General features: G+C 45.0%; 2 protein-coding genes across 12 annotated transcripts in view; one reads left to right on the forward strand and one right to left on the reverse strand.

Annotated features, from left to right (window-relative positions):
• Positions 1 to 2,835: 2,835 nt before the first annotated feature.
• Snx11 (sorting nexin 11) lies at positions 2,836 to 12,545 on the forward strand. 7 transcript variants are annotated; one of them, XM_074045944.1, is made up of 9 exons: positions 2,836 to 2,988; positions 3,100 to 3,198; positions 5,031 to 5,090; positions 6,076 to 6,130; positions 6,575 to 6,661; positions 6,966 to 7,066; positions 9,269 to 9,364; positions 9,559 to 9,771; positions 11,070 to 12,545. In XM_074045944.1, the coding sequence occupies exons 4-9, from the start codon at positions 6,089 to 6,091 to the stop codon at positions 11,341 to 11,343; spliced, it is 813 nt and encodes a 270-aa protein (XP_073902045.1). In that variant the 5' UTR covers positions 2,836 to 2,988; positions 3,100 to 3,198; positions 5,031 to 5,090; positions 6,076 to 6,088; the 3' UTR covers positions 11,344 to 12,545. The 7 variants fall into 7 exon arrangements, with proteins under 7 accessions (XP_073902045.1, XP_073902044.1, XP_073902047.1 ...); XM_074045945.1 differs by having other exon boundaries at positions 2,950 to 2,964; XM_074045943.1 differs by lacking the exon at positions 5,031 to 5,090.
• Positions 5,390 to 26,142, reverse strand: part of Skap1 (src kinase associated phosphoprotein 1) — a 288,040-nt gene continuing 267,287 nt past the window's right edge. The window contains exons 13-14 of one of the 5 annotated variants that reach the window (XM_074045942.1): positions 12,788 to 12,831; positions 5,390 to 7,235 (exon numbers count right to left, since the gene is read on the reverse strand). The gene's annotated coding sequence lies outside the window, so the exon portion shown is untranslated. Of the gene's footprint in view, positions 7,236 to 12,082; positions 12,832 to 12,853; positions 17,471 to 24,780; positions 25,128 to 26,142 lie in introns of those variants that run through there. The other 4 variants (XR_012438612.1, XM_074045941.1, XM_074045940.1 and 1 more) reach the window with 4 other exon arrangements.

A 26,142-nucleotide genomic window follows, 5' to 3' on the forward strand; every position in this document is an offset into this window, starting at 1 on the left:
TAAATAGTAGCTATTTTAAGTGCCTTTGGGAGGTGATTTAGGCTGGGAGAAAGTACAGAACTTTGAAAAACATTCCCCCCCCCACATTGTTGAAATTTCATTTATTCATTTGAAGTTAACAAGTACCATCTTTTAAAAGGCAAATGTACTTAAGAGGTATCTCCTCTCTTATCCTTTGTTTGTCTGACTTCCTCATAGTACCAGACTAATTAAAATGTGAACTTTTATAATCACACTGCCGTAGTCCTGACTTTGACTGGTTTTCTGCTTGAAAGATATAAGGTTAAGTATCCCTTGTTGGAAATGCTTCTGACCAGGAGTCTTTTGCATTTGATATTTTTTTCGATTTTGGAATATTTGCATAGGCATAATGACATATCTTAGAGCTGGGACCCAAGCCTAAACACAAAATATGTATTTGTGTTCATATTTTCCATGTATATCTTTTTTGTTGTTGTTATATGCACAGTCCTCCTGCCTCAGCCTCCTGAGTATGGGCTTACAGGTGTGTATATCATGCCTGGCTGTTCCATGTATTTTTACACATAGCTTCAGGGTATTTTATACAGTATTTTTAGTGCCTCTGCATTTTGACTGTGACCTGTCACATGAGGTCAGGTGTGAGATTTTTCCACTTCTGGCATCATATTGGTGCTCAAAAAGTTTTGGACTTTGGAGCATTTTGGAGTTTGGAATTTTGGCTCAGAGATGCTCAACCTGTAATTTTCATTTGCTAGCATTTCAGTTGTGACAGTGTTAGAAATTACTCTTGAGGGTGGAGTGCAGTGACTCACTTTTGTAATCCCAGCTATGAGGGAGGTGGAAATGTGGAGGATTGAGTTTCTAGACCAGCTCTGGCAAAAAGCTAGGGAAAACCCTATCTCAATCAATAAGCTGGGTGTAGGGGTGTGCGCCTATTAGCCTGTCATCCCAACTAAATGAGAGGTCATAGGTAGGATTGTGGTGTGAGTGTGACCTTGGGCAAAAAAAAAAATGAAGGAATGAAGGGCCCTACCTGAAAAATAAACCAAAAGGGGTTGGGGGCATGGCTCAAGTGGGAGACTGTCTGCCTAAAAAGCATGAGGCCCTGAGTTCAAATTCCATAAAGAAAGAAAGAAAAGGAAGGAAGGAAGGAGGGAGGGTAGGAAGGAAGAAAGGAAGGAAGGAAGGAAGGAAGGGAAGAAAATAAAATAAATAGTTGTTGAAAGTCAGGGGTCAGTGGCTCACACTTCTAATCAGGAGGCAGAGATCGGGAGGATCATGGTTTGAAGCCCACCCAGGACGCTATCTCAAAAAAACCCTTACAAAAAAAGGGCTGGCAGAGTGTCTCAAGCTGAAGGCTCTGAGTTCAAACTCTGGTAGAGAAAAAAAAAAATTGCTGTTGACAAAAACAAGTTAGGCCAGTGCCTGTGGGTGTGGCACGCCACTCTGCCAGCCCAAAGGAGAGTATTCGCAGCAGTTGAAGAAGGCTAAAAGTACTTCTCTCTTTTCAACTATGTATTTGTTAGGCTGGATTTTCTCCATGTACCAAAACAACATTGCACAAAAGAGAGAATAAGAAACCAAGTGTTAGAATTACGATGTCTTCTATTAAGCTGGACATTAAAGGGATTTGAAAAATTGTAATACAATGCGATTCTACTAGCTATTTTTTTGTTTTTAAAAAATATAGCTCATAAAACATATTAACATGTAATAGTGTATTATTGTTTTAAACGAACTCAATACATGCCTTGCAATTTCTCAATTCCAACTTCTTAGTGAATACCCTACAAAAACAAAAGCTCCTTAAGAAAGTCTTTAATAATTTTTGAATTTATGTAAAAGAATCTCGAAAGCCAGGCACCAGTGGCTCACGCCTGTAATCCTAGCTACTCAGGAGGCAGAGATCAGGAGGATCGCGGTTTGAAGCCAGCCCGGGAGAATAGTTCTCGAGACCCTGTGTAGAAAAATAAAACAACACACACACACACACACACACAGGCTGGTGGAGTTGCTCCAAGTGGTAGAGTCTCTGCCTAGCAAGCGTGAGGCCCTGAGTTCAAACCTCAATACCGCTAAAAAAAAAAAAAGGGATCCCGAGACCAAAGTTTGGAAAACCATGCTGAGTTGGGTTCCGCTATACAGATGAGGAAACTACCATTGTATTTTGCAGGGGTTGGTAGGACTTGTTCGAGGTCACACGGTTATTGTAGTACTGGGTATTGTGCTGAGGTCATCAACCCCACAACTTCTCTTTGCGACCTTTTTCTCGATAATATTTTTGCTAAAAATATCTTTAAGCAGGCTGTGAAAGAGACAGTTCGATAACACTAAAGTCTTCAGCATATTCTACGTCTTTCTCTTGCTACTAACTAGCTGCTTTGGGATCGTTTCGGTGAGTCCCGGAGTTGCAGGACCCTTTCTGACAAGCTACGGCTTTCCGAATCTGAGTTGGGAGTCCCCTTGATAACTCCGCTGGAGAACGGCAACCTGCGGGGTTCAATCGCGGACCCTCTTGGGATTTAGGTTCCAGGAATGTGGGCGTTTCCTTCCCTGAACCTCCTACACTACAATTGCCTTTTGCAGAACTGGAACTGCAGGCACCGCCTCCTTACTCCTCCGCTCCACTTGCAGAACGTTAATGACGCTCCCTGGGCGCTGATTGGCTGCTCCTGACAGCAGTGGGCAGGACGTGACCTTGGATTGGATGTTAGCGCTCAATCACCGCCTCTCATCCCGTACCCCCCGTCCTCACCCGCGCTGCGTCTCCAGCGCCCCAAGTGAGTTGTGGAATCCTGACTCCAGCCCAGGCATGGGCGGGGCGCGGTCACGTCGCCAGGGAGCGATCGCCACTGAGAGCCCGGGCCGGAGGGGGCGGGGTGTCCTGGGCATCAGGGATTGGCGCGTCGGGAGCTATCTCCCGTCGTGCACCGGGGTACCGCTGGCTCAACCCGGAAGGAGAAGCCGGACTGTGGCTACATGGTGAGGAGCTGGTGCTGCTCTCAGGTGAGGGGGCGTGGGCGGGACTCCTAGGAGTGAGTGCTGCTCTCAGGTGAGGGGGCGCGGGCTTGAGCGTCTGGAATGGCCTTTGAGTGGTGGCCTTGCTTTGCATCTTAGGGAAGAGGCTGTCTCACCGTCCGGGATGAAAGCGAGGGGTTGATTGCTGAGGATCCAAGAAAGGAAACCTGGCTTTTCAGTTTACTTTGAAAGGATAAGGTATCTTTTCTTCCCTCATCCCAAGCTTAGTCGGGAAAGGAGAAGGGCCCTATGGCTCTTTTACTTCTAGTTCGTTAAGAAATGGAGGGGGGGTGGTGGCTGTAGTCAAAGTCTGGGGACATTTACCCAAGCGGCTAGCATTAGGGTGTAATAGCAAGTATTTTACGCGGTCACGGGCGAATTGGGTTAGATTGTGTCGCGGTTTACTGATGGACAAAAAGATGGAACACAGCTGCTTAGTAGAGGACACACAGAGCTTGGTCCAACAGGGGAGCTTCCGCTGACACCTGTGGGTATTTGGTAAGGAGAGCTTTTTGAGTTGCTATCTGCCACAAAGGACTCAAGAATGAGTAAGAAAGGGTGTTGAGTCTTGTTGGTGTAATCTGCTTTTATAGTTTGATTTGTTTTTTTAACTTGTCTTTTGAAATAGTATAAATTGGGAGAGAAAATAGTGAGGGGAAGACCTTGAATTGTTAAGACTTTGGAAAGCTTTATAATGAATCTACTTTGTAAACCACAATCATGTTTTGGCCCAGAGCTATTGGTGCTGGTATAGGTGGAGACTGTAAAGGACAGTGTAGATATGACTGAGGGGGCCCAGGAAATGCAGTTAGCTCCGAGTAAGCAGGTTAACTGAGAGAGTCACTACTAACCTTCTTTGGGTAATGCACAGATTCATTCCCTAGATCGTAGAGCTGAAGTTAAGAACGTCCTGCTTCTCCTCCAAGAGCAGAACTGATCCTCCAAGGGCTGAACTGGTTTTCCAAAGAGTGGTATCTGTGTGAAGGAAGTTGTGGTGGAGAATAGCAATTTCTAGAAATTATTACTTGAGTCTAGGTTTTTGCATTTGTTCCAGTATTTTAAGGGAAGTTACAACCAATACTTTCTCAGTGCCCCTTAAAATTAGGTTTAAGAATACACCATCTGAAGGGTTTTTTTTTAAAGGCTATTTAAAAAAGGCTATAAGCCTTTGTTTCTAAGTGATACTGGCCCCAAAGGAAAGAAAAGGAGAACTTCCAAATGGAGGTGGTTCAGGGCCCTACAAAAGCAGTTTTGAGACCAAAAGTCTGATGATCACTTGTAACTTACCCTAAAACAGGACAGGAGATGTGTGAGTACTACTGAATGTGTGATAACTATAGTTTCCTTGACATCTTTCCTATTGTTGCTTTTGTGAAAAGAATATGTAATTCTCTGTTCCTGTGTTGACCTTTTACCAAATGCCTGAAAAGAGAAGAGAAAGAAATGCTTTTTGTTTTTGTTTTTTTTCAAGGAGGCTAATTATTCACAACAAATTTGTCTGTTTTTCTTGGTCACAACCACTTGACTGCTTACATCTGGGCTGTGATACATGAACTGTTAGGGAATTAAACTTCCTACCTTCCAGTTCAGGACCCCTTGGAGGTGGTGACTGCATCAGATGAAAAATCAAATTGTCAGCAAGAATACTGTTTAATATGGTATTGAAATTGCAAAACCTTGGGTTTGCTCCACAGTGTAGTCCAATTTTGTCATCTACCATGTAGCTTTGTCTCTGCATCAATGTCTGTCTATAGAGAGGCCTTCTGGTGTATTGGGAAGGATTGCAAAAACTGTTTGCTCTGCTAATTTCATGCTGTAAATGAGTTCCCCTTCTTTTGAAACACTAGCCTTGTGTTAGCAAAACATAAACTAGAAGGAAACTCATTACACACTCTTCTAATGGTAAGGCAGAACTAATAAGAGAATGTGCTTAAAATTAATTGTGGGACTGTAGAAATGACTGGGTGTGTGAATGGGCATGGTGGGGAGGAGAGAAGAGGGAGAGTTTAGAGGTAGTCTTGTTTTCCCAGGAGCCAGCCTGGATCATTTGTTGGCAGTACATATTGGCTGAAGTCAGTTTTCATTTCAAGGTAAATTGGAAAGGGAAATTAAACCTTATTGTTCCGCTCTTAAGAGAGAGGAAGGGGGTGGAGGCAGTCGCCAGGGTGGATGCTGTTGGAGTGGTTCTAGGAGTAACAAGATTAGTGCTGTATTTTAACAGAAGGTGACATCATGGGCCCCTTTGGACTTGAGTAACCCTGTGCTGCAGCCTTCATGGTCCCCTTGTTGGAGTGGGCGATGTCGCTAATACGTGAAAACTGCCACATTGGGGAAAATCAGGGGCTTGGGCTTTAATGAATCTTTACAAAGGAGCTGAATGCATCCTGAGTCAACCTGCACAGCTGTGGGGTGCTTGGGCAGAAGTACAAAGCTGATGGCATGTTGAGAGGAAATGATTAGACTGTTGGCTCCAGTTCTAGAGAACAGATTCAATAAGGGAAGGTAGCAACTGGGCAGCTCACTCAGGTACACCCTGGAGTGCTCCAGCTTCAGTATTCACCTACCCGGGATTATTGTCCTTAGCAAGACAAAGAGGTGGGGAGTATTGGTATTTGTAGGGACTTGGTTGTCTCTAAACAGCCAGGAGGGGGCGCTGTTAGGCTCACTTTCAAATCCATGCTCTCCAGTGCCCACCAGACACTGCGGTGTCAGCAGTGCTCAAAGCAAAAGTTTTTACAACTGAACCTTCCACTCTGCTGCCTGAGACCCACTCTCACATACCCCAACATGCTTTGGGTACAGGTAATCTTGCAGAGAGAGTCCCAGCAGTGGTCTGAAAAAGCAAGCAAATTTCCCAGGGCTTTTAGTTTTAGTTTGGCACTGAGCTAATGTGGGTGGGTTTTTTTTTTTTTTGCTTCCTCTTTAAATTTTACCAAAGAACAAAAAAAAGCTTACGTGGGTTTCCCCAGGAGGCATCTATTAAAAACCTTCAGAGTGTTGCCCTGGGAAAGTGTGGTAAGAACAGAAGCAGACCAAGTAACCTTGATTGTCCCCATGTCCTATCTTCCTCATCAGATGTTTTCTTCCAATGGGCGTTTGGTGTAGAATGTTGGAGAACCAAGAGCAGGAGGTAAGAGTGGTTTCCAGACCAGGTAGGTAAAAGTTAGAGGGTAATTTAGGAACAGAGGGATACAGACACAAATCATGGCTCAGTGGTGTCCTTCCATAATATACCCTGGTAATTCTGATGAACTCAAAGTAAAGCCAGGAGAAGTAAGTCAATAGCAGCTGCATTGCTGGGAAGTGAGCTTCCATTTTGACTAAGTTTTCCTTTGGCTGGAATGTACTAGAATGTAAGCTTCTTGAGAGTAGGGATTTTTGTCTCTTGTTCATGCTTTTATCTCCAGCACCTAGAACAGTGCCTGATATAGTGGATGCTCAATAAATATTTATTGAATTGAATGGGAAATGAATAAAAGATGGTGCTAAGTGGGAAACTCTGGTAACCAGTGTGGTCAAAGTTGCCTTGCTGTGTGCCTGAACTGAAGCTGAGGGAGCATTTTTTTCCCTATAGGAGGTGATCACCGTGCGTGTTCAGGACCCCCGAGTGCAGAATGAGGGCTCCTGGAATTCGTATGTGGATTATAAGATATTCCTCCATGTAAGTGTAAGCTTCTGTGTTGGGGTCTACACTCTCCAAGGCTAAAGGTGTTGTGCTGAGGTAGAACTGGCTTGTGGGTGTTTCCAGCAGCCTCATACAGAAGCCTTGGAAGAAAAGGAGGGGAGAGAGGAAAGAGCTTGAGGTATGCCTGTGAGCTTTGTCAGGTTGTCTGGTGGCATTTTGCTTTGTTTGGACTCTGATTGGGACTGTGGCCTAATGGCTGGCTCTCTGTGACAATGGTGATGGGGAGCTCATGTAAACTTGGCCTTTCCACTTAACTCTTTTGATGTACTTCCTCCTGTAGACGAACAGCAAAGCCTTCACTGCCAAGACCTCCTGCGTGAGGCGCCGCTACCGGGAGTTCGTGTGGCTGAGGAAGCAGCTACAGAGAAACGCTGGTTTGGTGTGAGTTGATTCTTGCTCCCTTCTGGGGCTGACAGGCTTTTTAAGTACTTACTTGGGAACTGCATTTGACAGTGAAGAGAACTTGCAACATGGCAGACACTAAAGAAATTCAGAGGGTCTCAAATGGTAGAGCACCTTCCTAGGAAATTCAAGGCTTCAGGCTTCAGTACTTCAAAAAAAAAAAAAGAATAAAAGGAAATTGGGAAATGCCTTTTTAAATCATGTGCTCAAGTCAGTGAAAAAAAGCAGCTCATTTCTAGTAATTTGACCTAGCAAAGTTACACAAACTGTAAAAGTATATTTTTTTACCTTTTTTGTTTTTGTTTTTGAGATAACACTTTCTATGTAACCCAGGCTGGCCTCATGATCTTCCTGTCTCAGGCTCCTGGTTGGATTCCAGGCATTTGCCTCCATGCCTGGCTCAGTATTTTATTTTTTAATACATGTCATAGTTTAGGGCTCAACAAATGTACTGATAGTGAGTTTCTTTTTTTTTCAGTTCTGGGGTTTGAACTCAGAGCCTCATGCTTGCTAGGCAGGCTCTCTACCACTTTAGCCAATCCTCCAGCCCCTATTAGCACTTTTAATGTGCTTCTTACTGGGTATCAGAAAATTTTAAGTACTTCAACTATTTGACAAGTTGTGTTCCTGTCCATTTGACAGGTTAAAGTTGTGGGGTTTTTTTTTGTTTGTTTGTTTTTCTTTTTAGTACAGAGCTCCTTTTCTGGAGACATACCAGAGGAAAAGGAATTATTGTTTGTTCCTCACACATTCCTTCTAATTAAGACTAGAAGTGGAGAGAACAAGAACGAGACTAGTGATCCCTTTCACCTCAGGATGGTATGAGTGCACGGTGGTGATGGATGGCCTGTTGAATGGTCAATGCAGATACTTACATGGGGCTGGGGAGACTATTGCCATGGAGCAGGCCCTCCTGAGCCAGTTGAGACTCTCTCTGACAGATCACACACCCTCTAGGCTGGCCTGTTTTTTAAAAAGCTTGTGCTGTGCTTCATAAGAGGCTAGAACTGGAGGCCAGTGGCTCCCGCCTATAATCCTAGTTACTCAGGAGGCAGACATGGGGGTGCCTAGTTTGAGGCCAGCCTAGGCAAAACGTGAGACCCTATCTCAAAAATATCAAAAAAAGAGTGACTCAAATTGTAGCATGCCTGCCTAGCATGTGAGGCCCTAAGTTCAAACCCTAGAACCAGAAAAGAGGCTAGGAAGGTCTAAAGAGTTGGTGGATGACTTGCTGCAACTTAACCACTTTTAGCAAATTCCAGACATGTGACCTCCTGGAGTAGGTAGTCCTGTTTTTTGAGTACATAGTCCTTTCTGTTGTTATTTTGTTTTTTGAGACAGGGTCTTGCTATGTAGTCCAGTCTGGCCTCATACTCTTTTTTTTTTTTTTTCCCCTTGGGGGGACTGGGGTTTGAACTCAGGACTTCATGCTTGCAAAGCAGGCGCTCTAACATTTGAGCCACAACTCTAGTCCATTTTTGTTCTGGTTATTTTGGAGATGAGGTCTTGTAAACTATTTCCTGGAGTGGCCTTAAACAGAGATCTTCCTGATCTCAGCCTCTCAAGTAGCTAGAATTACAGGCGTGGGACACCAATGCCCAGTTGGCCTCAGATTTTTGATTCTTCTGCATTAGCTTGCCAAGTAGATGGGACTACAGGCACATGCCACCATGCCTAGATTGGAGTAGATGGTCTTTGTTTACACAAAAGAACCCAGTGTTTGCTATGTTTAAGTTTCGTCATTTTTAAAATAATAGTCGATAGTGGGAGAGGATCTTATAGACAAGGTAGTGTAGTAGCATGGGTTTGGGAATCATAGACTTGGTTCTCATGCCAACTTTTCCTGTGTGACAGTGGGAAATGTACTTAACTGTTCTGATCTTTTTTTTTTTTTTTGGTGGTACTGGGGATTGAACTCAGGGCCTCATGAATGCGAGGCAAACACTAAACCACTGAGCTATATCCCCAGCCCCCCCTTTCTGATCTTCTAAAGTGGGGAGACTAATAGTCTCATGGCGTTTTTGGGAGGATTAAATGAAGTAACATTTGTTAACAATCTAGCACAATGCCTGACATGCAGTCAGTTAGTTCTCCTCCCTTATTAAAAGTAATCGTATTGACTTGGCCTCTCTTCAGGGAGTGTTACATTTCTCTTAAATGGTACATTCTGTGACTCCACAGGCCTGTGCCTGAACTTCCTGGGAAGTCCACCTTCTTTGGCAGCTCAGATGAGTTTATTGAGAAGCGACGACAAGGTCTGCAGCACTTCCTGGAAAAGTGAGTAGACCTGCCAGGCTGCTGGGGTGGAGGTAGGGGCAGGGGCAGAGGAAGGTTCCAGAATATTTGTGGTTGGCGTCTTTCTTGAGCCTTCGAATCCTCAGTGCTCACTGAAGCCAGAAGCCCTTCGGGGATGGAGCTGGAGAACAGCTCGTTGGAGTGCTCTCTGTGCTGTGCTCTCTGTGTCACTGCAGGGTCCTGCAGAGTGTGGTCCTTCTGTCAGACAGCCAGTTGCACCTCTTCCTGCAAAGCCAGCTCACGGTGCCTGAGATAGAAGCCTGTGTCCAGGGTCGAAGCTCCATGACTGTGTCTGATGCCATTCTTCACTATGCTATGTCAAACTGTGGCTGGGCCCAGGAGGAGAGGCAGAGCACATCTCACCTGGCTAAAGGAGACCAGCCTAACAAGTAATTGAAGTGTCTTTTTGACATACCTGGGACTGGGATTATTGTAACCTGGCCCAGTGGGGTGTCTGTTTGTTAGGCAAGTAATGTCACAGCATCAGAAACCTTTCAGAAAGGCCTTATTCTCTGAGAGCATGGGTAGCAGGGGTTCTAATCAAAACCCAGGGAGAAAGCAGAGGAAGGCTTTCTTGTCCTGTTCTTTAACCCCCACATCTTTTTTTTTTTTTTTCTTTTATGGTACTGAGATTTGAGATTTCAGTTCTACCACTTGAGCAACAACACCTCCAGTCTTTTTGCTTTTAGTTTGTTTTTTTCAGATAGGGTTTTATGATATTTTGCCCATACTGGCCTTGAACTGAAATTCTCCTCTCTCTACTTCCTGTCTAAGTTGCTGGGATTACAGGCATGAGCCACTATGCCTGCCCTTCCCCCACCTTTGTATATATGTGTGTGTTACTGGGGTTTGAACTCAGGGTCTCATGCTAGGTAAGCACTCTATCATTTGTGCTACACCTCCAGCCCTCAAGTTTTTAAATAGTGGCTTTATTGACATAAAATTCATATGTCATAAAATTTGCCTTTTTAGAGCTGAGTATTGGCACATGCCGATAACCCCAGCACTTGGTAGGTTGAGACAAGAGTATCTTTTTTTTTTTTTTTTTTTGACAGTACTGTGATTTAAACTTGGCTGGAGGGTAGCGTAGTTCTACATAGCAAGAACCTGTGTCAAAAACCAAAACAAAACAAGACTGGAGGTGTGGCTCAAGCAGTAGAGCTCCTGCTTTGCAAACACAAAGCCCTGAGTTCAAACAAAAACCCAAACTTGCCTTTTTTAGTGTTCAGTTCAGTAGTTGTTAGTAAATTTACAGGGTTGTGCAGCTATGAATTATCTTGTCAATTTTAGAATTTTTTTTTTTTTTGCAGTGCTGGGGATTGAACCCAGAACCTCACCCATGCTAGGGCAAGTGCTCTGCCACTGAGCTGCATCCCCAGCTCTTAGAATATTCCTCCCTGGCAACCACAGTCTGCTTTCTGTCTCTGGATTTGCCTGTTCTGGACATTTTACACATGGAGTCATATGATATGTGGTTTTGTGGAACTGGCTTTTATCACTTAGCATAACATTCTCACAGTCTACCCATGTTGTAGCGTATGTCAGGACTTCATTCCCTTTTATGACTGAATACTACTCCATTGTGTGAGGCCACCACCTTCTGTTTATTCACTCGATGCATCTGTCTATTCATTTTTGCGGATCTGTTCATCCCTTGCTTTTCTTTCCCCCCTCTTTTTCTTTCCAGTTGCTGCTTTCTTCCAAGATCGGGGAGGAGGAGTTCTCCCTCACCACCTGCCTGTGAAGAGAAGGACCATGTAGAAGTGTGGGTTCCTGTGGTTGACTCTGAGGATCTGACCTCGGAAAGTCTCACTCTGCCAGCCCTCTCCTCACCACCATGCTGTGATTTTGCAGGGTCCGATGAGGGAGCCTCCACTCCCCAGCCTGTGAGGAGGGTTGTGGCAAGGGACTGTTCTGTGCTTTTGGAGCCTGGGCAGATAGACACAGTTTGGGAAAAGTGAATTCTGCTCTGAGCTCTGGGTTATACTTCAGGGCAGTTGGAGAAGATGCAGGCCAGGAAATGGTCATTCAGGTGGGATTGGGCACAGGGCAGGTGTGCATTTTATAGCCACTCCTGCTCAGGTTGGCTGCAGAGGTCAGTTTCTACCGTGTAGGTGTTTGTAAGTTGAGCACAAGGCCTAGATGCTTTGGTTTTAAATAGAACCCTGTATTTACCCTCTTGGGAGTTGAGTTTCTTCACATGTTTGTTTATAGGCTCAGGAGCACTGTCTCAGGTGACTGATTTTGGGGACCTGTATATGACAGATTCTCAGCTGCAGCAGTATTGAATATTGTCCCAACAGGATGCTTCTGTTGGCCCATCTTGGCCAGCTTCAGTTCTTGCTGTGGCCTCTGGAGCACTTTGTTTCTGGGGGTGCTGGCCTTTTGCTTCCCTCTGCACACAGACGGGCAGTGAAGACTTGCTCTCCATCTCCTTGCTGCTCCTTCACTAACACCCTAAGCAGAACTGGTGCTGCAACTTCTGCTGCTGGGGTTTCTCGCAGAGCCAGAGACCCCTGGGACTGAGGAGGGCCTGAGAGCCACCTGCGGCTCAGGGCCTTTCATGAGAGAGAAGTGGTTGGCGCTCACCAGAGGGAAAGGAACAGCTCAGGGGGCTTTGCTTTGGAATAGGCAGTCCTGGGCTGCCTCTGTCCTCTGCTTCTAAAGCAGAGCTGTGGTTATCTTTTTTGCAGAGTTAAAGTGGGCTCCTTTTCTAAACCTTTTCTTTAGTCACAGTGCCCTGCCCCCAGGGCTATATAGCCGCCACAGTGTCCCTCTGCTGTGTTTGCAGGGAGGCTGTATGGTCAGTCCAGTGGGGCACAAGGCTTTGTTTCTGCCTGGAAGAGAGGGCCATGGGGATGAGGGTGAGGAACAATGCGCCTTCCTTCAGACAATGAGGCATTCTGGCCTCCTGCTGCCGTGACTCCTCTCCACTGAGAGCCAGGGCTGGCAGAGCCGAATGCAGCAGGCTCTCTGTGCTCTGCTCTTAGGTTTGTGTGCGTGGTTCTCCCCCAGCACTTGCCCACTCCTCCCTCTGCCTTCTCGCCTCGGGCCATCCACCCTGCCTGTAGGCTCCTTTACTGTCAGCCTATGTTATGGGACTGTCACGGCATTTAGTTCAGAGTTGAGGGGCTTTGGCCTGAAATAAAATGCAAGTATTTAAGACTGTTGTTGCGATTTGTGTCTAACAAGCTGTAGCAGAGGAGGGAGTGAGGGCTGGCAGTAGCTACTTTCATAAATCATGAATTTATCAGCGTGGAAATAATGGTTCAGAACTGTGCACTGTGGCTCTCTGCATTGTGTGTGCAGCACAGGTTCACCACTGGAGGAAGGGTTGTCTTCCAGAGAGCTGGGATCCTGCTCTTCTCACGGTTCTGGGCATGAACCTTGTTAGGTATAATTTACCTGATGCTGCTTCCATCCTCGCAGCCTGTCTAAGGTGCCAGGTGCTGAAAGAGAAATAAAGTTTGTCAACAGGCAGATGCAAAGCCCTGGCTGGGATTCATTCCTCTTTCCTGCCCACCTCCCCTGGGCCTCTCCTTTATATGCTGCAGTAGAGCAAGGCGAGGATGGAAAACCTACAGAGGCAAATCCAAAATGTCAAAAGAAGTTCATTTAAAAGAGGAAAAAAACTCCATACGCAACCCTCACAAAAACCCGACAGATGCTAGGCTAATGGCATCCGCTCTGCCGATTGGTGGGGATGGCTTATGAATATTAATGAGTCCAATGCTCCAAATGGTGCAGCTGTGAACCCAGCTGTGCCTGAAGCTCTCTGATCTCGAAACTCCAGACAGGAGCTGGAGGTGGTCTGTGTCAATTCCCTACTCAGCCAAAAAACAGCAAGCTGGGTCGGCCTTCTTCTGTTCACCCCTTCTCTTCCTGGAGTTGGTGCTCAGCAGCTAGTTCTGCCAGCAGGCAGGGCTGCTGGGACAGCAGGCACCGTTCCTAGACATGGATGTGATTTTTCTGACTCCCTGCTTTTTCAACGATCCATTAACGGCAGTGCATACAGCAGCACCTCCGTTAATCTGAGGGCAAGCGCCATCCCCTCCGTCTTGTGCTGAGTTGAGTATTGGCTGTGGAAAGAGATGTTGTAAGAAGGAGAGAGCTTTTCTGATAATGGCCTGGCTGCCAGAAAAACAGCAAAGGAACTTTCCTCTCCTTCCAGGCAGTGCCTTATGCCCCACTCATGTTTTCTCTGTCCCATGTGTGCTGAGGTCTAGCCACCACAGCTAGATCACCTCTATGTGAAAGGTGAGTTGCTAGCCGGGGGGGAGTGGCCCACAGAGCTGTTTGTAGAATGGAAATTCTTTGTTTAGTTTTGAGGCTTGAGGCAGGTTTACTGCCTTGGTCGCCTTTCTTCTACAGCTACTTCTGTCATCTTCCGTTACTCAGAAGTGATTCAGGCTTATGGGAGAGGGTTCAGAGTGGGTCAGGAAGAGATGGCAGGAAGAGTGGATAAAAAATGAAGAGTACATAAAAATAGCTTCATATGCATCACTTGATGTGACCTCAGTGCCCAGAGAGGGGGCTAGGCAGGTGTGGCCCTCAGTTTCTAGCTGAGGACTCCCAGTGTGGCTTTTAGAAAGCACATTTTAGACGGCAAAGTGGTCTATGCACATGAGGTATTTTCCAAGGTCCTTTTCCCCTCAAGCTTCAAAACAAAATGTGGAAACAAGCCACTACATGTAAGGAAAAAATTCCACAGCTTTTCAGAGTTGCTCTCAGAAATGGGGCTCATCCACTGTCCTCAGTGTTCAGACTGCTAAGGCCTTAGATCCCTACCACCGAGTCCTAGGCATGCCCTACCATCTCTGGTAGCTTTGCTTGGGAAGCAATCAAATCCTTTTTTTTTTTTTTTTTTGGTGCCACTGGGGTTTGAACTCGGTCTCGTGCTTGCTAGGCAGGTGCTCTACCACTTGAGCCATTCTGCCAGCCCCTCAATTGAATCCTTTTAACAATCAGATTGGACATTAAGTTAGCTCCATGTTTGTGTGTGTGAACATCTTGACTCTTTTTTTGTTTTTTGAGGTAGATATTGCTATGTAGCCCCAGGCTGACCTCCAATTCACAATTTTTTTTACCTCATCCTCCCAGTGCTGGGATTATAGGCCTAAGTCACCAGGCTACCTCACTTCTTGCTGGAAAAAAAAAAATACACACACACACATGTTTTTTTTGGTGGGACTGGGGTTTGAATTTGGGATCTCATGCTTGCAAAGCAGGCACTACACTGCTTGAGCCACACCTTTAGTCTGTTTTGCTCTGATTATTTTGGAGATGGGGTCTGGCAAACTGTAGCCTTGAACTATGATCCTCCCTATCTCAGCCTCCCAAGTAGCTAGGATTACAGACGTGAGCCAGGGTGGCCTCCGGATGTATGTAGGGGCAGCAAGCTGAGACACAGATAAAGCACTGCACCATAAGAGATCAAGAGATGGCAGCCTCCTCTGCCAGCAGGGAGTTGCATTTGTAGAAGTCACATAACCATCCACTTTCTAGTCTCCTTACCCACTATACCTTCTTCTGGAAAGTTCCCTGGGCTCACTTTGAAAGCTCCCACCTGCCTCTTATTTTTCGTTGACTTCCTGCCCTAACTTCTCTGTCTGAGAAACTGTTTTGGGAACTGCTGCGAAGACCAAGTGTGCATTTGCTTTACCAGCAGTAAAGTAGGAGCCCAGTCCTAAAATCTTAGAGAAATAACTTCTTAAAGGATAAACAGTTCTGCCTCAAGCCACAACTGAATGGGAGTGAGAAAGCCAGAGACCTCAAATCTCAAGATTTAATAAACAAACTATGCTCAGAAGAAAGCAAGAGCCTCATTCTCTAGCACACAGATCTCTCCTGACTTGATGAGCAGAGAGTGATACTTCCCTTTGGTTTGGGAGGTGTTGGCTACTTCCAAAAGCAAAGGAGAAACACATGGGTGCTTCATGGTAGTGAGAGGGCCCAGATAAGTTGGAGAGGTGGTAAGGTGGGGGTGTGGGAGGTAAGAGACCACTGGAAAGTCTTCAAGGGTTTTTCCATGGAAGGGCAGGAACACAAATGCTTCTGTCATCTTTGGGTTATGGGAAGCCATTAACCAAAATTTCTTCTCATGCATGGCTACCAAGCCCCTCCTGGCCTTCCACCAAGTTTTTTTTTCTTTCATACCATCCATTTCGATGGGGCTAGCTTGTCAGTTCCTTCAGTGGCCTATCCCTGTGTGTTCCTTCCCTTGGTGGTCCTATTGGTGTGGGATGCCTGGCCCACAAGCAGTCAGACCCAGGTCTCCAGCAGAAGGCCCAGAATAGCAAGAGCCTGAGGCAGTCTGTTGGAGGCAATGCAGCCTGCTTGCTCTAAGCTACAAGACTTAGATATATTCTAACAATTAGGGCACATCTGTTCGAAATGCTGAAAGGTGGGCACTGTCTCTTTAAGAGCCATCCCACTCCTCTCCTTGAGTGATGAGGGCTGGGAGCACAGGGGAGTCAGATGCTGATTAAACAGTCCTACTGCCGAGCTCTGTTAGAAAATTACTGTAATTATGATCTAGTCCCAGCAGAGGGATGAGTTCCAATCCTGCTAATAACCCTTCCAGGTGCCTCAGCTTCAGGGCCCAGGGGAGGCAGCATCGACAGGGCTCTGGCTGGCACTGGGGCCAGTGCTGGCCCTCCTGTTTGGCTTATGTGGGCAAATACAACAAAGGCACCAGAACCTTCCTCCTGTCTGGGCCTCGTCAGAAGAGAGTGGATTTGGTGGTTTTTCTTTGTTTTGTTTTGGTGCTTGGCAGAGCTCCTGTGAGTCATTTTGTATGAGAAAACTTTCTCCTAACCTAACATGAAGGACCAGGAAAATCACAGCCAAGAATGGCAATCTGTCCTATGCTCCTCCTGCCTGGGGGTCACAGACAACAGCTCCCCAGCGCTTTGAACCACCCCAGCCCAGCCCAGTGTGGTGCAGGGGAACCATACATGCCCTCTCGGCTGTGCAGAAAGGGCTGTCTGTATTGCTTCTGGGATCCTGTATTTCTTGCTCTGAAGTAGTACACAGCATTTCACTCGGTCCCAATCAAGCATTGCAGCAGAGCTCTCTTCTGATGTGTGCCATGGAAGAGGGAAATGAGAGACATTAAGCCAGAGCTCTAGATATTATGGGCTCTCTGAACCCGCCAGGGCCAGGGCGGCCAGAGTCATCCAAACCTGCAGCAGCGCAGGCAAACGGGACTCAAAGGTAGACTTGGGGCTGGCTTCCTGCGTTTTAAATCCTGAAGTATTCACACTTATGTGCTGTATCTTCCCAGCCCTGCTGTAAACTGCTGTCATTATCACATAGGGCTAAAGGAAGGGCTTGGTTCTAAGCACACTCCAAAAGTACCGAGACTGTGGTTCTCTACTGGGGGGATTTTATACCCAGGGGACATTTGTCAACACCTGGAAACATTTTTGATGTCAGGGATACTACTGACATTTAGTGGATAGAGGCCAGGGCTGCTGCTGGATATACTGTAGTGCTTGCAATAAAATACAATTTTCTGGCCTAAAATCTCAATAATGCTGAGGGTGAGAATCCCCCCATTCACAGAGTGAAGTAGTCAGTTCCAAGTTCCGTTCCCCTAAATTTGGAAGTGTTGAAGAAATGATCTCTAGATGCCAGGTGCCTTCCTAGAGGAGGGGTGGTGGTATGCATGTGACACCCTGGCAATCCACAGCATAGGAGGCCATGGGTGAAAGGGAAATGTTTGGAGCCTGTTTTCTGCTCAATGAGGACATTAAAAAGTGGCCAGCTGCTCCCTGTCAGGTTGAGAGAGCGTCTGCAGTGGAACCAGATGCCCTCTTTGAGGACCAGTACTAGAAGCCTCTTGGAACTCACTCCCATCACAGGAGGCAAGGAAGTGGCATACTGTTGCCCAGTGTCACAAAAGTGCTTCCTTCAGTGGCACTCTGCCAGCTGGAGATGTGGAGGACCCCACCAGAGAACTGAGCACAGCTGCTGACAGCAGGCCAGCTCCACAACGGCTGCATGCCAGAGACACCAGGCCTCAGGACAGTCTGGGCATCAGGAAAAGGAAGCCCGGTTGGCAGGTTCGCCTCTTAGAAGCCAGACCTGCAGAGAAAGGGACTTTATTAGAAGGGATGTCGCCAGGCCTTGCACTCCACCGCCCACTCTGCAGGTGATGGAGCAGCACGTTTTGCCTTTTTTTTAGTGTGACCACACAGCCCAGTTTACTCCTGCAGCCTCAGTGTCATTATTTACTCCCTCTTCACTCTCAAAAGTACCTCAGGGCTGGAGTGGCTTAAGTGGTAGACATCTGCCTACCAAGTGTGAGGCCCTGAGTTCAAACCCCAGTACTGCCAAAAAAAAAAAAAGAAAAAAGAAAAAAAGTGTGTCAGCTTAGAGCTAGGTGTGGTGGTGCACACCTGTAATCTCAGTACTTGGGAGGCAGGAAGAAGTGTCTTAGTTCAGAAAATCATGTGTTGAACCTCAGTTTTCTCTAATACAGTTGCATTTTTTGCACAAAAGGGGTACTTCTTTTTTTTTTGGTGGTACTGGAGTTTGAACTCAGGGCCTTGCACTTGCTAGGAAGGTACTCTTGAGCCACTCTGCCAGCATCTTAAAATGTGTCATTAAGTGAATCCCAAAGAATGGTCATCATTTCATACTAAGGAGAAAAACAGTATGTTTTCCAAACAGTTTTTGATAGAGAAATCAGGAGAATAATTCAAATCTCTTGAAAAAGAAAAATCTCTTTTTAGTCGTGAGTTGCAAATTCCCTACCCAATCTCCATAAATTCCAATGGGAAATGAAATAGCTGGGCAGAAGGGAAGGGGAGGATCGAGGGACATGGAAATCCACAAACTAGAAAATGAGTTTGTGAGGATAATCCCCTGTGTCGAGGGCTGCTTTTCCTAAGTCAGCCCTGCAGATTTTTTCTCACTCTGGGAATGAACGAACAAGTGCCGCTCCTGATTTGTCCTTCCAGAGCTTCTCCTGATGGAGGACCTGCATGGAGGGTTTTTTCTTTCTTTTTTTTTAATCCAAAGGTGAAAACACTGCTGTCCTTGCTGTTGAGTTTTGTTCCTAAAATGCAAAAGAGCATACTTCCTCTTTTTCCTTGTTTCTTCTTTTCCACTGCGTCTTTGCATCGTTCTCGGACTGTTTTCTTGAAGGCAGAGATGCATATATTGTGCTTCATTATAATCCTAGGGACCGGCCTGAAACTGGTTTTTGCAAACATGCCACTGGAGGTATCTAACTGCAGTACAACTGAAGCGAGTCAATAAACAAAGCAGCTGCCTGGGTCTTCTTTCAAGGGTCTCATTTCTTCTTCCACAGAAGGTTTTTGTATGATTTTGGCCAAGCGATGACAACCTTGTAGATCTTCAGTTTTGTGTCTTACAAAGATTCACTGGTTATAGATATGGTGGTGGAACCAGAAAACTAAAGTGCTAAAAAAATAATTAGTGGTAATTTGAGATGGAGACTTTTTTTACATATATGTTTAGGTAAAGTCAGCCTCAAATAGGAGACAGAGACTTGACAGGAATTTTCTTCCCCATTTTTCTTCACCAGAGGGAAACATATAGTTGGTTTTGAATTAAATACAGATTTCTAAGAGGTTTAACAGGGCATCATATGGGAAAATTTAATATTGAGGTAATTGCAAAACAATGTGCTATCTTGCTCTATGGAGGACAGAGACAACTCACTATAAAAGATGTATTTTTAATGAAATGTTTCAGTTACATTTAGTATTTCAGGACATTTAGTACTCATCAATACCAGCTTGGCCAAGGCAGTCCAAATCGTCTTTGGCCCAGATTAGATTCTCTATTCAAATCAGTAAATTCTGTGTACATAATTGTCTATAAAAGGCAGATATGCATTTGCTTCTGAAGTTTAGGATCATAGTTTTTTTTTTTTTTTTGCAGTGCTGGGCATTGAACTTACTAGGCAGGCATGCAGGATATAACTTTTTTATTGTTCCTTTTTCTTTTTTTGGTGGGTCTGGGGTTTGAATTCAGGGCTTTGCACTTGCAAAGCAGGCACTATACCACAGTCCATTTTTTTGCTCTGGCTATTTTGGAGATGGGCTCTCACAAACTATTTTGGAGATGGGATCTCACAGACTATTTGCCTGATCTCAGCCTCCCAAGTAGCTAGGATTACAGTCTTGAGCCACTGGTTCCGTTTATTTTTCCTTTTTTTGCATAAAATCAAAGAAGGAACAAAGCCTTTTCACCTCTATCCTTTCTCCTTTTTCATTCACCAGCGTGGTGACAAGAAGCATCTTACACATAAGTGGTCCAATGTCCCAGTTATCCAGTTAGTGGCAGGCAGTAAGGTGGGGATTTGGTTAGTGGAGTTAAACGGAGAAGCAGGAATCTGATTAGCCCGTTGCCATGTGAGGCTGCTGGCTGAGCACATGGCCATGGACTTGAGGGGGAATAACTGTGCTGTGAGAGGTGCTGACTTGAAGAATCCACTCTTCCAGAAGGTCTCCTTTATTTTTTATCTTTGGTTTATTTATTCATTTAGTCATATGTGCATTCATTGTTTGGGCCATCTCTCCCCACTCAGAAGGTCTCTGTTAGAATTTTCCCCACCACAGCATCCTAACAATATCAGAGACAGACAGCTACAGACCAGATTTCTTTTTCTTTTTTTTTATTTTCTTTTATTATTCATATGTGCATACAAGGCTTGGGTCATTTCTCCCCCCTGCCCCCACCCCCTCCCTTACCACCCACTCCGCCCCCTCCCTTTCCCCCACCATCCCCTCAATACCCAGCATAAACTATTTTGCCCTTATCTCTAATTTGTTGTAGAGAGAGTATAAGCAATAATAGGAAGGAACAAGGGTTTTTGCTGGTTGAGATAAGGATAGCTATACAGGGAGTTGACTCACATTAATTTCCTGTGCGTGGGTGTTACCTTCTAGGTTAATTCTTTTTGATCTAACCTTTTCTCTAGTTCCTGGTCCCCTTCTCCTATTGGCCTCAGTTGCTTTTAGGGTATCTGCTTTAGTTTCTCTGCGTTAAGGGCAACAAATGCTAGCTAATTTTTTAGGTGTCTTACCTATCCTCACCCCTCCCTTGTGTGCTCTCGCTTTTATCATGTGCTCAAAGTCCAATCCCCTTGTTGTGTTTGCCCTTGATCTAATGTCCACATATGAGGGAGAACATACGATTTTTGGTCTTTTGGACCAGGCTAACCTCACTCAGAATGATGTTCTCCAGTTCCATCCATTTACCAGTGAATGATAACATTTCGTTCTTCACGGCTGTATACAATTCCATTGAGTATAAATACCACAGTTTCTTGATCCATTCATCAGTAGGGGGGCATCTTAGTTGTTCCATAACTTGGCTATTGTGAATAGTGCCGCAATAAACATGGATGTGCAGGTGCCTCTGGAGTAACAGTCTTTTGGGTATATCCCCAAGAGTGGTACTGCTGGATCATATGGTAGATCAATGTTTAGCTTTTTGAGTAGCCTCCAAATTTTTTTCCAGAGTGGTTGTACTAGTTTACATTCCCACCAACAGTCTAAGAGGGTTCCTTTTTCCCCCCGCATCCCCGCCAACACCTGTTGTTGGTGGTGTTGCTAATGATGGCTATTCTAACAGGGGGGAGGTGGAATCTTAGTGTGGTTTTAATTTGCATTTCCTTTATTGCTAGAGATGGTGAGCATTTTTTCATGTGTTTTTTTGACCATTTGAATTTCTTCTTTTGAGAAAGTTCTGTTTAGTTCACTTGCCCATTTCTTTATGGTTCATTAATTTTGGGAGAATTTAGTTTTTTAAGTTCTCTATATATTCTGGTTATCAGTCCTTTGTCTGATGTATAGCTGGCAAATATTTTCTCCCACTCTGTGGGTGTTCTCTTCAGTTTAGAGACCATTTCTTTTGTTGAGCAGAAGCTTTTTAGTTTTATGAGTTCCCATTTATCTATGCTATCTCTTAGTTGCTGTGCTGCTGGGGTTTCGTTGAGAAAGTTCTTACCTATACCTACTAACCCCAGAGTATTTCCTACTCTTTCCTGTATCAACTTTAGAGTTTGGGGTCTAATATTAAGATCCTTGATCCATTTTGAGTTAATATTGGTATAGAGTGATATACATGGATCTAGTTTCAGTTTTTTGCAGACTGCTAACCAGTTTTCCCAGCAGTTTTTGTTGAAGAGGCTGCTATTTTTCCATCGTGTATTTTTAGCTCCTTTGTCAAAGACAAGTTGGTTATAGTTGTGTGGCTTCATATCTGGGTCCTCTATTCTGTTCCACTGGTCTTCATGTCTGTTTTTGTGCCAGTACCATGCTGTTTTTATTGTTATTGCTTTGTAATATAGTTTGAAGTCAGGTATTGTGATACCTCCTGCATTGTTCTTTTGACTGAGTATTGCCTTGGCTATTCGTGGCCTCTTGTGTTTCCATATAAATTTAACGGTAGATTTTTCGATCTCTTTAATGAATGTCATTGGAATTTTGATGGGAATTGCATTAAACATGTAGATTACTTTAGGGAGTATAGACGTTTTTACTATGTTGATTCTACCAATCCATGAGAATGGGAGACTCTCCACTTTCTATAGTCTTCCTCAATCTCTTTCTTCAGAAGTGTATAGTTTTCCTTGTAGAGCTCATTCACATCTTTTGTTAGGTTTACACCTAGGTATTTGATTTTTTTTGAGGCTACTGTAAATAGAATTGTTTTCATACATTGTTTTTCAGTTTGCTCATTGTTAGTGTCAGACCAGATTTCTTAAGTGGTCTATTTGTTTGTAACTTTTCCTTTTTTTTTTTTTTTTTCTGGTACTGGGGTTTGAACTCAAGGAATTCTGTTAGGTAGGCGCTCTACCACTGAGCTACTCCCTTAATCCTTTTTGCTTTAATTATTATTATTATTTTTTCAGTACTGGGGCTTGAATTCATAGCCTTCACCTTGAGCCACTCCACCAGCCCTATTTTTTTGAAGGGTTTTCTTGGAATTGTTTGCCCCTGCTGGCTTTGAACTGAGATCCTCCTGATCTCTGCCTCCTGGAGTAACTAGGGTTACAGGCACAAGCCACTGGGCGCCTGGCTGCTTTAATTATTTTTCAAATAAGTTCTCATATTTATGTTTGGTCAGCCTGACCTTGATCTTCATGTCGATACTTCCCACCATAGTTGGCATGACAGGTGCATGTCATTTGTTTGTATCTTTTAGAGACAATATAATTTCTTTTTCTGTTAAGTTTCCCAGCTACAAGGGCTAGAGGTCTGAGTGTGGTGACTACCCTAGTGTGCTCAGAGGTGCACAAGACTTCTGCAGTTTGGCAAATGGTTGTTTCCTCTGGTCTACCGGTAGAGAAGGGACCATTGAATGGAGGGATGTTGTTGGAACTGTGTAGGGAGTGGAGAAGTTACCTTGACCTTGTTCCTTTTTCAACTCCTTTTCTCTCTGCCCCAGATAGCTGCTCTTCCTCTTCTGGGATTCCCTTTCCTGGTGTCTTTTGGAGTGGTGGCACAAGGTGTAGTGGCACAAGGACCCTCTGAGGGTTCTCCAGGGAAGGATGGGGAGGCCTACAGGGTTTGTGTTTGCCCTCTCTGCTAAGCACTGTAGAACAATGCCTATTGTCCCTACCTGTGGGTTGGGATTGGTGCAAGGGTTTCTAAAACAGGAGGCAATTGGTTCTCTCTGGTTCACCTGCTCATATGCTGCCACCTAGTGGTTCCTCCTCCTTTAGCACCCTGTGCAAAGAGGAGGGACATTGTGGACACTTCTACACTGCCTTTTATTGTACTTTTTCCCCCTCCCACACCTAAATTGTCCTCTACACTTTTTTTAACCTCTTTATCCACCAAACACAAAAACATTTCCTTTTTTTATTGCCGGATCAGAAAGTCTAGAAAATGAATAGTTGATTTTTTTTTTCTTTGAGACCCTATTTACTGACATCCCTGGGTGCTGCCTGATTTCTCTTCTGTGCTAATGAGAGCTGAAACCTTGCTCCACGGTGGCAGGGTTGTGGTCCTTACAGAGAGAAGAAAGCTTCTGCCAACACAGGTCTGCTCTGAATAGGCAGTTCCAGTAATAAAATTCCTAGAGCTCCTCACGTCTCCGTCTTTCAACATTTCTCATACAGAGTCAGGCAATATAACAGCTAATCGTCACCAAGCAGTTACTGTGGCATTGTCCTAAAACCCTTTCACCTTCCTAATTATCTAATGACCTACCGAGATCAAGTATACCCTTTCTACGGAGAGGAAATAGAGGCAAAAAGGTCAAAGGACTTTCTGGGGAGAGCCTAATAAACAAGGAGGTAGGATTTATTCACGGGTTGTCTAGTTCGGGAGTTTATGGTGTTTTTTTTGTACAAATCCTGGTACTGGCGTTTGAACTCAGGGTCTTGTGCTTGCCAGGCGGGTGCTCTAGCACTTGAGCCACGCCCTCAGCCCTTTTTGCTTTAGTATTTTTTGAATAGGGTCTTGCATTTATGCCCAAGCTGGCCTGGACTGTGATTCTTTTATTTAGGCTTCCGCCTAGCTGGGATGAGAGGCATGTACCACTATGCCCAGCTTTTGATTGGGATGTGGGTCTTGCTAGCTTTTGGCCCAGGCTGTCCTTGAACCACAATCCTCTCAATCTCCCCCTCCCAAATAGCTACAGTTACAGGTGTGAGCCACTGCACCTGACCTTTGGAATTTATGTCTTTTTTGGTGGTGGGGGGGATGTTGAACTCAGGGTTTCATGTTTGCAAAGCAGGCACTCTACCACGTGAGCCACACCTCCAGTCCATTTTGCTCAGGTTATTTTGGAGATGGGGTCTCATGAACTATTTGCCTAGGCTGGCCTCCAATCTAAGCTCCTAAGCTCCTAAGATCCTAAGATCCTCCCTATCTTGGTCTTTCAAATAGCTAGGAATACAGGCGTGAGCCACCAGAACCCAGTTGGAGTTTATGCTCTTAATCATGTTAATTACTGTTTTGCTGCCTCTTCAATGCACAGAAAACCTGAGCTCAGGAACAGGAACAGGATATAGGAAAGTGAACCCAGGAGCTCTGCATGAGAGCATTCTCAATGGTCTTCCTCAGCTCTCATGTGGGACTTGGTACAGTACAGGATGCAGAGGGGTTGTTAACTGACTCAATGCCTAAAGAGAAATCTCCAATGTGCTTACTTGCTTCTGCCTCTGTCTCAGAGATTTATCACAGAAGAAGAAATGATGAAGTGGCCAACTAAGGAAGTCTGAAAAGTTGAACAGACACTGTCAGATCTGGGTTCTTGAGATGACTCTGCCATGTAAAGACAATTGCAAGGGTCCTTGCATGGGCTTTTGTTTTCTCTCTGTCCCTTTCCACCTAGGAGATGACAAGAATGCTTGGAGGCAGCACTTTGATACTATTTCAGAAAGGACTTCAACACCACCACACGTGACAAAAAGCAAATCTGCAGTTTATTTGTGCTTTGCAAGCCAAACAAAACAACCAGAGCAAAGGCCTCCTCCCAGGTTTCCTTCTCAGCACTTCTTTGTGATAAGCCTGTGGAAAGGGCAGGTGTGGGTGTGTGGGGTTGTGGGTACGTGTGGGGATAAGAGGCTGGTTTAGTAACAGTTTTGGTAAATGGGCCTCTTCCCACTTATTTTATTATGGTTACAGTCACACGTGGTGGCAGAGACTTGGTTCTGTTCAGTGAAGAGAGAGGTGAGTATGGTCAGAACAGGGAGTGGGAGCTCTTGACGATTTGTTTCTTCATAAATGCAGAACAGAAAGAAGAATGTGTCCTAAAGGGGGAAACACAGATTGCTTTAACGATTCAGAGTGGAGAAGTATGAATGGGAGTGGGAAGTCTTCCCTCCCACCATCTTGCACTCATGCCAATTCTCTGTCCTTGGAGGCAACCAATGTCATTACTTTCTTTCTCCTTCCAGAAATATCTCATACATATATAAACAAATAGGTATGTAGAGTCTCTTCTTCCTTTTTCTACAACCAGGTAAGTTTGGCCTGCCCTTCATTGCTGCTTTTTATACTTCCCAGCGTGTCTCAGAAAGTATTCCGTAATAGCTTCACTGTTGCATAGGGACGATTCTCTGAACCTACCGTAGTTACTTGACCGTTCTCTATTGAACAGTGAGGTCATGGCCACCCTTTGCTGTTATAGATGAGTAAGCTTGTGTGCGTATCACTTGGCCTGTGTGAAAGGACAGCTGTGGGATAAGTTCCTAGAAGTGGAATTGCTGGGCCAAAGAGTACGAAGTGATAAACAACGTTAAGTAAATGACAGAGTGAAGAGGGGTGGATTTGTTTAGATTTGACAGAAAAATTCCAAAACCCTTCTGCATTCATGGCCAGGAAACAATCCTCGTCAGGAAAGTCAGAAAGTCAACCTTGAGCGACAGCCTGAGTTGGTGCTTCATGGTTGCACAAGGCATCAGAGAGCAAGATTCATCCTTATGCATTTTCCTAAATGAATTTGCTCAGCTGCTGCACACTAGAGTGGCCCTGGGCTGGCAGAGTCCAAGGACAGTTTGTGTCACTGTCGCTTTGATGCTGTCCTTTAGCTCCCAGAGATAAAGGCTGCTCCCTTCTCAGGCTGGAAGATGGAGCTTGAGACTTCAGGTTCATCTTGGATGCCCTCCATCACTATCCTAATTCTAAATAAGACCCACTCTGCACAGAAGTGGCTCCTGCTGGCACGCCACCGAAACCAAGCACTCCCACTGTTTTAAATGTGATGTGGGGGCTGGGGTGTAGCTCAGTGGTACAGCACTTGCTTAGTGTACCCAAGGCCCTGGG

This window comes from Castor canadensis, chromosome 11 (assembly GCF_047511655.1).
Source record: "Castor canadensis chromosome 11, mCasCan1.hap1v2, whole genome shotgun sequence".
Taxonomy (NCBI): domain Eukaryota; kingdom Metazoa; phylum Chordata; class Mammalia; order Rodentia; family Castoridae; genus Castor; species Castor canadensis.